Below are 11,795 nucleotides of genomic sequence, written 5' to 3'. Positions count from 1 at the left end.
TTACAGGAGCCAGCCTCGTAACCCTCCAGCCTCCCGTAACCCTCCAGCCTCCCCAGCCCTAAACGCCGCCACCGCCGCCGCCGGTAGCGCCGCCGGGGCAAAGACCCTCGGGGCGTGGCGGCGGCGGGGCCCTTCCTCGTCGACGCCTGGTGGACGGCGGCCGGATCTCCTTCTTCGACGCATGGCGGGCGCGCGGATGGGTTGGGCGGCGGTGGCCTGCGTTGCGCCCCCTTCTCCCGTCGGCTCTCCCCTGGTGGATCGGCCGGCGCAGTTGGGATGGGCGGCGGCGGCCAGCGCTGCGGCCTCCCTCCTCCCGTCGGCTCTCCGCAGCACTCCGGCAGGGGCTGGTGGTGGGCGGCGGTCAGGCTCATGGCCTGCGCCAATTTCCCCCGCCTCTCGCCGGTGAGTGGAGGCGATCTCGGGCTTCACCCGCGACACGAGGTCGCCCGGGGCAGCAGCCTTGGGTACGACGGTGGAGGTGGCCCTCTTCTTCGCCGGAGAGGGTCGGCTCGCGGTTGGTGGTGGTGGATCTATCGATCTATCACCGCGTTCCGACGGCGAGATGGAGATGCTTGGAAGCCGGCGACGGAGTCGCCGGTGGAGGGTTGGAGTGGCCAGCCGGGGATGGTCGCCGACGTGGGGGTCCGATCTGAATAAAGGCGGTGGTCCTAGGGTCTCTCTAGCGTGAAGAGGAAGACCTACCGGAGGCCTGGACTCGTGATCTAGCCGGAGTGTTGAGTTCCGGAAGACTCCGCCGGCGAATGTAACAGTGCTTTTTGCCTGGAGTTTGCTGTTCTCGGTGGTATTCGGTCGTGCGCACCCATGCTTTTATTCCGACCGATTGGTTCTGGAGGGAGCGGCGCGAAGCTCTTTTCGTGTTGACATCAAGTGACTATGGATCCATGATGAAAGTCGGAAGAAGAGAAGTTCATGAAGGCCGGAGGGGAGGACTAGCTAAGGGAGGTTCAAGTCTCCGCGCTGTCGAGGGACTTGCTTGGTGTTCCGGGTTTCACAGCAGCGGTGTGAAAGTGGGGGCGACAACATAGGTGAAGTTCAGAGTCCTACCTTTCAGGGTGAAAACCCAAGGTCTGGCCTTAACTGGTTGTGCCTGGCAATGACCTTGTTAGAGGCATTGTTTTGAGAGCGGGGACTATCTTCAGGGTGAAAACCTAAGATCGTTGATCGGGCGACGATGGTGTTAGCGCACTGTTCCCTTCTTGGAGGCGTCGTTTTTGGAGATTACGTATTTCAGGTGTTGTCTTGGCGGTGGATGTATTGTCGTTGTTAGGCCCGAGATACCGTAGCGGGACTTTTGTTTCTTAGTTTTCTTTTCCTTTTTTTGGCTGTGTGCATCCGTAGTGCCATTAGGGTGGTGCGTTGTTGCAGAGGCTGGGTGTAATTGGTATCGTTTTGATATTAATATATTCCCTTTATCGAAAAACAAAATCCTTACATTGTTAGCTACTGTTCATCCCGTAAAAAAAAACTTCCTTGGTTTCATAATTTTTGTCGTGGTTTTACCTTAAATTTAAACTAATACCAGGACAAGAATTATAGATGAAGTACGGGCTTCCCCTACGGCCCTACCGTTTACTTAGGAACACCATATCAAGATGCAATTTTGTCTGTTATTATTTATTAATGTAAATATATTAGTGCTTATCCAAAATCCAAAATAATAATTAATTACTTTTATTAAAAAACTAATTATTCTATTTCAACATTAGCTCAATCCTTCAACAAGTGATGACATGCTTTCTAATTATGATAGTCAAAGTAAAAAAAAATTGGACACATACTTCGTAATAATTCTACGTATTTAGAATAGCGGGAGAGTTCAGAATTAGCACACACGAGTACCTAGCAAAACCCCGCATATGTATTCACATTTTTCTTTTTGCAACTTTGAAATACTATTTTGGAATTCTATAAAATACAGAGCTCACTGGAGCTCGGGAGCCAAAACACCTATCTTGGCAAAAAACATATTTAAACGATTTTCAAGTTCCCGTTATAAAATTTTAAAACAACATTGGTGGGTAAAGTTTAAAATTTTCAGAAAATAACTTTTTATTAACTGTAAATTCTTACAAGCTGCTATCTACGGTTCATAGTGTATGTTTAAGTGAAAATTACACATAGACTTACTGAGGAAACATCAAGTATATACCTCACGGTGTCAAGTATTAAAAGTTTGTTTTTCTTACATGGCCTAAATAGTTACTGTATCAACCAACAATTTTCAGAATGGTGTGTCTTAGTACGAGAATGACAGTTTCATATAGTACAGAAATTCGCATTAGAGCTCAGGCAACATGGAGCCATTTATTTTCCAAATGGTGAAAATATGATTTTAAAGATCCAAAAAATTCTTGAAAAATTATAGTCATAGATAATGTGTACTCTACCAACATACAAAATACCATATATTCTAGGCTTAATAAAAATGTCAAAATCTGACAGATTGCAGCCCAGAATAGTAGGTATTTCAAGTTGAGATTGTTTCATCTTGGTAGATTGCATTGTTTCCTCCATCTAAAATTTTTGGTCATATTTTTTTGAAACTTTGAAACATCATTTTTGAATTGTTCAAAAAAAGGGCTCTATGTCGCCCGTCCAAACTCTTAAGTAACAAACTATCCTTTATCGAAAAATGTCGCCCGTCCAAACGTCCGCACTCATTAGGTCGGTTGTTATGACCAGGCCCGGGCGGACAGGTGTGCCACCAATGCGGCCCGCACAAGGCCCCGATTTTTTGGGGGCCCCAAATGGGTTGAGAGTTGAGTTAACCAACTATGCTAGTGTGTTTTTGTGATACTATACTTAATTATAAATTAAATACCTTAGTTATCTCTAGTAGATTAACCAGCTACCACCTTCAAAAAAGTTTGGCACGTTAGCCCCATTTTTCATTTCGGCACAGGGCCCCAAATTTTGCCGGCCCGGCCCTGGTTATGACATGAGGGGAAAACCTCAGCAATGCTAAACTCTTACAAAAAGTTGTTACGGATGGACGTGTAATCAAGGCATTGGGAGAAGTTTGCTAGCTGGACAACCCTGAACATACCTTGATGAAGACAGCGTCTGCCCGTGGAACGCTCTCAAACATGTCGCCGACAACGTACTTTACGGCGGTGCCAGTCGGTGCCTTGGCCACAACGTGGCCGAGATCCATCACGGTGCATTCCAGACCCGGGAACGCCTGGGAGATGACCTGGGAAGCGGCGCCGAGGCCACCGGCAACGTCCATCAGGGAGGTTATCCCCTGGAACACCTCGCCGCACTCCCTGATGGCGATCTCCATGATGAAGCTGCTGTCGGAGACCATTGCATCGTTGATGAGCGCATCGAAAGACGGGTCCTTCTCAGCCATCTTCCACAACGCCACGCCGTGCTGCTGCCTGAAGATGCACGGGTCCGGCAGCGCGTGCTCGAACCACGCGCCGATCCCGAGGAAGGGAGTGACGAAGGTGGGGTCGAGGATCATGGACATCATCGAGACCAGGTTCCGAGAGCCGACGAGGAGGCGGGACACCGGCGTGAGAGCATATAGGGGCTCGGCGGCGGCGTCGGTGCCGTTAGTTGTGGCAGCGCTGTTGCCGTTCGCGGTGGCGCCGTTGCCGTTCGAGGTGGCCGCGCCGTTGCTGTTCGCGGTGGCAGCACCGTTGCCATTCGCGTTGGCGGGCGGGACGACGTTCTGCCGCTGCTGGATGCTGAAGACCCCAGAGACGGTGAGCACGCGCATGAGGCGGCGCAGGCAGGAGACCTTGGAGGGTGTACCTTGACCTTGTCGACTATCTGTGGGAGGGTGGCGGTGCCGCCGTGGTGGTCAATAGCGTCGGCTAGGCCGAGGTCTAGCGCGGACTTTACGGCCATGGACTTGATGTACGAGAAGGAGGTTCTCCACAGCTCGTGCTCGGCGTCGAGCAAGGCCTGGTCGGTGCTCTGGTCGTTGAGTGCCATGATTGATGGAGTGTCCTTCTGCTTCTTTTTGTGTTGGTGGATAACTGGAAAGGATCGTTAAACGTTGCCTCTATATAGAGACCAACGTGCCGTTCATGGAACATAAAAATACAAAACAACTGATGTATTATCGAAGGTCGGAGATACTTGTCGATCAGAGTGGTTACAGGATCTGATTTACACAAAAATAACCCTTTGCTGCAACTATAGCACCGACTGACCCTCCGGCCAAACTATTTCACCTATCTAACCTTTTTGTGTGGCGCCCCTCACAGCGGTGCCACACCTCACTGTGTGGCGCCCGTGCCTGCGGCGCCACTCTCCCAGCCGACGTGACATCCTCGACGCTGAGTTGTACGCCGATCCGACGTGGCAGGATGTGTGGCGCCGCTCCCATCGGCGCCACACGGTGAAACTGTGGCGCCGCTCAGAAGGGCGCCACACATCCACTTATGTGTGGCGCCCGCGCCCGCCCCAGCCCGACACTCTTCTTCTTCTCCTCTTCCCTTGTCTCTGTTTGTGAAGAACCGCCGCCGCCGCCCGTCTCACCTCTGTCCCCCCCACCAAATCCACCAAGGATTCGTCAGATCTGGCCGGCCAACTCCTTCCTCATCCATTCCTCAAGGTATTCCCCTTCGATTCCCTCCGATTCATCCACTAGTGTTGGTGGATTTGGTAGATTTGGATATGAAATCTAGACATGGAAATTTATGTTGGTGGAATCTACATTGTAGTCTATGTGTTTGAACCAAATATTTGTTGGAACCCTAGATATGAAATTTTACATGTATGTGTTGAAACCCTATGTATGTATGTGTTGAAATGTCTAATATTTGCCTAGCAAATGCATTCAAATGTGTTACATATGCCTAGTATTTGTGATGGAATAACTCATATTTGTTAGGAATGGCTCATAATATGGTGTTTTATCCCTAGATATGAATGTATATGTATGTATATGATGTATGTGTGATGGCATATTTGGATATATTCTCATGTATGTGTTGCTCATATTTGTTAGGAATGCTCATAATATGGTGTTTTATGTAAACATGTAGGATGGTGTATCTCATAGATCAAGAGTATGACATGGATCACCGGGCTTTTCATATGACGGAGAGGAGAATGGATCTTCACCCTTTGAAGATTCGTTACCATGGCACAGTAGATATGGCGTATGACGAGAGGTACACGGAGTTCATCCAGCCTACCGGTCTTCTCCCGTTCATATCGCTTGTAAGCCGTGGGGGGCTGAACATGAACGCCGCGGCACTCACCGCCCTTGTCGACCGGTGGAGGCCGAAGACGCACACCTTCCACTTGAGGGCCGGCGAGATGACCCCTACTCTTCAGGATGTTTCCATGATACTTGGACTTCCTATTCAGGGCGACCCACTGTGTATGAACACAGCTTCTGATGGGTGGCGCCAGCAGATAGAGAACCTTATTGGCATGGCTCCTCCGCCGCCAGAAGATCCAAAGGAGAGAACTCCCGCCGGCGCATCTTTCTCTTGGATCAGGACTAACTTTGGAGAATGCCCGGAAGGGGCCAACGAGGACACTATCAGGACGTACACCTGTGTGTACTTGTGGTACATGCTGTCGAGGACTCTCTTTGTTGACAATGGTGGGAAGCTGGCCCATTGGTGTTGGCTCAAGGCGCTTACGGTGTTGGAGCACCGGTGGAGTTGGGGAACAGCGACACTTGCCTACCTCTACCGGCAGGTGATGATTTGCTGTATTTACTATTCTTCTATAGTAGTGTGCTAGACAAAGTACTAACCTAATGTCTTATTTTCTCAGTTGGACGAAGCTTGTCGCAGGACTGTAAAGGGCGGAATTGGTGGATGCTTGCTCCTACTTTCCGTATGGAGCTGAGACCACCTATCAGTGCCCAGGATACTCGACGAGAGGCCATGGCCTCATCACCGGAACAACCTTGATCGGGAGCCGACTTGGGCATATCTTTGGGACAATGTCTCGGAGATGACGAGCGATCCAAAGATCATGTACATGCACTACACTCAGAAGTTGGACACTCTTACCGCTGAGCAGGTAACCGATTTTAATCGATCACTCTTTTGCAATCCGAGTTCATAAATTCTACTGGCATGTTGTAAATTCTCAAATATTTGTATGCTGCAGGTGGATTGGGAGCCATATGGTACCTACTACCATATTGGCGCGGGGATGCCTGACCTCAACCCCAAGTGCCTTGAGGAGGCGCGGTTCTGGCGTATGCGCTGCCCACTCATATGCATGTGGATTATTGAATACCACCAGCCGCACAGAGTGATGAGACAGTTCGGGCTGTATCAGGAGTGCCCACCTCAGTGGCAAGACACGACCACACGCTCCATAGGTAAACTTCTTGAATCATGCGATGGAAGCTTGTTGATTGAAGAGATTGAATCTAACTTCTTGATTTTTGCAGGCTTGATAGGCAGCGGCAGAGGAAGATCACAAATTGGCCTGTCCATCATAGAGGCCACGTCACAGCGTTCCAACACTGTTTGGAAGCGATACGGAATGCTGGCCATGTGGAGATTGTGCCTCACGACTTGGCCGCTTTCAACAACTATCTCCAATGGTTTCATCAAAGCACGCGTATCGAGTTAGTGAACCCCGCGTATGATGACGACATCTTGGACGACCCCATCGAGTTCGATGAGGTTGCGCAAAGCCAGCACGACATCTATGCTCGCAAAGGGATATCGAGTTCTATTGCTTCTGAGCTGAACTTCGTGGTAATGTATTCTATCATTAGCTAGTACATCATCTACATTGGCATGTGCTCGCTTAAATTGTGTATAATATGTTTGTCACAGCGATCCGAGATCCAAAAAAACAGCTAAGGAGTGCGAGGTTGTTTGGGATCAGAGCCATAGAGATGAAAAGCCTGTCGGACGACATTTCATTAAGGTACGATCACCAACTTTGAATGTAAGCTATTATGTTCGGGTGGCTTTGTAACCATGACTTCCATGATGCAGAACACTGCACAAAAGATGCGGTGGTTAGCCAACTTGCTAGGTTGCCGCAACGGAGAAATTGCTACATCCTCTTCTGAAGAGGCAGAGGTATGGACTATTTTGTTGCTGTCAAACATGTGTGATAACGCGTGAAGCACACGTCCGTTGGGAACCCCAAGAGGAAGGTGTGATGCGTACAGCAGCAAGTTTTCCCTCAGTAAGAAACCAAGGTTATCGAACTAGTAGGAGATGAAGGCCACGTGAAGGTTGTTGGTGGAGGAGTGTAGTGCGGCGCAACACCAGGGATTCCGGCGCAAACGTGGAACCTGCACAACACAATCAAAATATTTTGCCCCAACTTAACAGTGAGGTTGTCAATCTCACCGGCTTGCTGTAAACAAAGGATTAAACGTATGGTGTGGAGAATGATGTTTGTTTGCAAAGAACAACAGAGAACAATGATTGCAGTAGATTGTATTTTAGATGTAAAAGAATGGACCGGGGTCCACAGTTCACTAGTGGTGTCTCTCCAATAAGATAAATAGCATGTTGGGTGAACAAATTACATTGGGCAATTGACAAATAGAGAGGGCATAACAATGCACATACATATCATGATGACTAATATGAGATTTACTTAGGGCATTACGACAAAGAACATAGACCGCTATCCAGCATGCATCTATGCCTAAAAAGTTCACCTTCGGGTTAGCATCCGCACCCCTTCCAGGTATTAAGTTGCAAACAACGAGACAATTGCATTAAGTACCGTGCGTAATGTAAACAATACAAATATCCTTAGACAAAGCATTGATGTTTTATCCCTAGTGGCAATAGCACATCCATAACCTTAGAACTTTCATCACATCGTCCCTGCATTCAATGGAGGCATGAACCCACTATCGAGCATAAATACCCCCTCTTGGAGTCACAAGTATCAACTTGGTCGAGCCTCTACTAGCAATGGAGAGCATGCAAGATCATAAACAACACATATATGATAGATCAATAATCAACTTGACATAGTATTCCATATTCATCGGATCCCAACAAACACAACATGTAGCATTACAAATAGATGATCTTGACCATGATAGGCAGCTCACAAGATCTAAATATGATAGCACAAGAGGAGAAGACAACCATCTAGCTACTGCTATGGACCCATAGTCCAAGGATGAACTACTCACGCATCAGTCCGGATGCGGGCATGGTGGTGTAGAGCCCTCCGGTGATGATTCCCCTCCTCGGCGAGGTGCCGGAGGCGATCTCCCGAATCCCCCGAGATGGGATTGGCGGCGACGGCGTCTCGGCATGTTTTCTCGCATCGTGGCTCTCGGTACTAGGGTTTTCGCGACGGAGAGAATAAATAGGCGAAGGGGCAGAGTCGGGGACGCTCGAGGGGCCCACCCCATAGGGCGGCGCGGCCAGAGGTGGGGCCGCGCCCCCCTAGGGTGTGGCCGCCTCGTCGCCCCTCTTCGTCTCCTCTTCGGACTTCTGGAAGGCTCCATGGAAAATAAGACCGTGGGCTTTTGTTTCGTCCAATTCCGAGAATATTTCCTGTGTAGGATTTCTAAAACCAAAAACAGCAGAAAACAGGAACTGGCGCTTCGGCATCTTGTTAATAGGTTAGTGCTGGAAAATGCATCAAAATGATATAAAGTGTATATAAAACATGTGAGTATTGTCATAAAACTAGCATGGAACATATGAAATTATAGATACGTTTGAGACGTATCAAGCATCCCCAAGCTTAGTTCCTACTCGCCCTCGAGTAGGTAAACGATAACAAGGATAATTTCGAAGTGACATGCTACCATCATAATCTTGATCAATACTATTGTAAAGCATGTGAGATGAATGAAGTGATTCAAAGCAATGGTAAAGATAATGACTAAACAACTGAATCATATAGCAAAGACTTTTCATGAATAGTACTTTCAAGACAAGCATCAATAAGTCTTGCATAAGAGTTAACTCATAAAGCAATAGATTCTTAATAGAAGGTTTTGAAGCAATACAAAGGAAGATATAAGTTTCAGCAGTTGCTTTCAACTTTCAACATGTATATCTCATGGATAATTGTCAACACAAAGTAATATGATGAATGCAAATAAGCAAGTATGTAAGAATCAATGCACATAGTTGACACAAGTGTTTGCTTCTAAGATGGAAAGAAGTAGGTAAACTAACTCAACATAAAGTAAAAGAAAGGCCCTTCGCAGAGGGAAGCAGGGATTACTCATGTGCTAGAGCTTTTTATTGTGAAAACATGGAAACAATTTTGTCAACGGTAGTAATAATTCATATGTGTTATGCATAAAACATCCTATAGGTTGCAAGCCTCATGCATCGAATACCAATAGTGCTCGCACCTTGTCCAAATTAGCTCGGATTTGCATTACATATGTTTCAACAAAGTGTCACAAAGGGGTACCTCTATGCCACCTGTACAAAGGTCCAAGGAGATAAATTGTAGGATAACGTTGCATAGAAAACAAAAAATTTCCTACCGCGAACACGCAATCCAAGCCAAGATGCAATCTAGAAGACGGTAGCAACGAGGGGGTATCGAGTCTCACCCTTGAAGAGATTCCAAAGCCTACAAGATGAGGCTCTTGTTGCTGCGGTAGACGTTCACTTGCCGCTTGCAAAAGCGCGTAGAAGATCTTGATCACGATCGGTTCCGCGCCACGAACGGGCAGCACCTCCGTACTCGGTCACACGTTCGGTTGTTGATGAAGACGACGTCCACCTCCCGTTCCAGCTGGCAGCGGAAGTAGTAGCTCCTCTTGAATCCGACAGCACGACGGCGTGGTGTCGGTGGCGGTGGAGAACTCCGGCGGAGCTTCGCTAAAGCTACGCGGAAGATATGGAGGAGAGGGGGCGGCTAGGGTTTGGGAGGGGGTGGCCGGCCACTCGTGGGGGCGGCCAGCTTGTGGTCTTGGGGTGGCCGGCCCCCTCCCTTGGCCCCTCATTATATAGGTGGATCCCCAAGAGTTGGTCTCCAAGTCTTCGAATAAGACCCGAACCAAAAACCTTCCATAAGGAGGGGAAACCTAGCCAAGCTAGGACTCCCACCAAAGGTGGGAGTTCCACCTCCCATATGGGGGGGTGGCCGGACCCCTAAGGGGGAGTCCACTTGGGACTCCTCCCCCACTAGGGTTGGCCGGCCATGGAGGTGGAGTCCCATGTGGACTCCACCTTCCTTGGTGGTTTCTTCCGGACTTTTCTAGAACCTTCCATAGAACCTTCCGCGACATTTTAATTCACATAAAATGACATCCTATATATGAATCTTATTCTCCGGACCATTCCGGAACTCCTCGTGATGTCCGGGATCTCATCCGGGACTCCGAACAAATATTCAAACTCCATTCCATATTCAAGTACTACCATTTCAACATCCAACTTTAAGTGTGTCACCCTACGGTTCGTGAACTATGCGGACATGGTTGAGTGCTCACTCCGACCAATAACCAATAGCGGGATCTGGAGATCCATAATGACTCCCACATATTCAACGATGACTTAAGTGATCGAATGAACCATTCACATACAATACCAATTCCCTTTGTCACGCGATATTTTACTTGTCCGAGGTTTGATCTTCGGTATCACTCCATACCTTGTTCAACCTCGTCTCCTACAAGTACTCTTTACTCGTACCGTGGTATGTGGTCTCTTATGAACTTATTCATATGCTTGCAAGACATTAGACGACATTCCACCGAGAGGGCCCAGAGTATATCTATCCGTCATCGGGATGGACAAATCCCATCGTTGATCCATATGCCTCAACTCATACTTTCCGGATACTTAATCCCACCTTTATAGCCACCCATTTACGCGGTGGTGTTTGATGTAATCAAAGTACCTTTCCGGTATAAGTGATTTATATGATCTCATGGTCATAAGGACTAGGTAACTATGTATCGAAAGCTTATAGCAAATAACTTAATGACGAGATCTTATGCTACGCTTAATTTGGGTGTATCCATTACATCATTCATACAATGATATACCTTGTTATTAATAACATCCAATGTTCATGATTATGAAACTAATCATCCATTAATCAACAAGCTAGTTAAGAGGCATACTAGGGACTCTTTGTTGTTTACATATCACACATGTATCAATGTTTCGGTTAATACAATTATAGCATGGTATATAAACATTTATCATAAACATAAAGATATATATAATAACCACTTTTATTATTGCCTCTTGGGCATATCTCCAACAGTCTCCCACTTGCACTAGAGTCAATAATCTAGATTACATTGTAAGGAACCTAACACCCATGGCATTCTCGGTGTTGGTCATGCTTTGCCCTAGGGAGAGCTTTAGTCAACGGATCTGCTACATTCGGATCGGTGTGTACTTTGCAAATCTTTACTTCTCCATCTTCGATGTACTCGCGAATCGAGTGGTAACGCAGCTTGATATGCTTCAGCCTCTTGTGTGACCTTGGTTCTTGTGCATTGGCGATGGCACCCATGTTGTCACGAGTATATGACTAGTGGGTCCAATGCACTAGGAACCACACCGAGCTCTACAATGAACCTCTTCATCCATACCGCTTCGATGAAGCCTCCGAAGCCGCTATGTACTCGATTCTGTTGAAGACTTCGCCACCGTGCACTCGCTTCGAGCTTGCCCAGCTCTACTGCAGCACCATTCAATATAAACACGTACCCGGACCGTGACTTAGAGTCATCGGGATCGTTGTTCCAACTTGCATCGGTGTAACTTGTTACAACGAGCTCTTGGTCACCTCCATAACAAAGAAACATATCCTTAGTTCTTTTCAAGTATTTCGGGATATTCTTGACCGCTGTCCAGTTGCTCCATTCC

At 47.6% G+C, this 11,795-nt stretch overlaps 1 protein-coding gene and 1 pseudogene across 1 annotated transcript; one reads left to right on the top strand and one right to left on the bottom strand.

Annotated features, from left to right (window-relative positions):
• Positions 1 to 2,861: 2,861 nt before the first annotated feature.
• LOC124648445 lies at positions 2,862 to 3,963 on the bottom strand (annotated as a pseudogene).
• A 1,059-nt stretch (positions 3,964 to 5,022) lies between these two features.
• LOC124648444 (protein MAIN-LIKE 1-like) lies at positions 5,023 to 5,733 on the top strand (the record flags this gene model as incomplete). Its single annotated transcript, XM_047188214.1, has 1 exon — positions 5,023 to 5,733. A coding segment is annotated over one exon (711 nt), but the record flags the coding sequence as incomplete, so codon positions are not given.
• Between the last annotated feature and the right edge of the window lie 6,062 nt (positions 5,734 to 11,795).

This window comes from Lolium rigidum, chromosome 4 (assembly GCF_022539505.1).
Source record: "Lolium rigidum isolate FL_2022 chromosome 4, APGP_CSIRO_Lrig_0.1, whole genome shotgun sequence".
Classification (NCBI taxonomy): Eukaryota; Viridiplantae; Streptophyta; class Magnoliopsida; order Poales; family Poaceae; genus Lolium; species Lolium rigidum.
The sequence above is the reverse complement of the archived record's forward strand: the minus strand, read 5'-3'. Positions and strand labels throughout refer to the sequence as shown.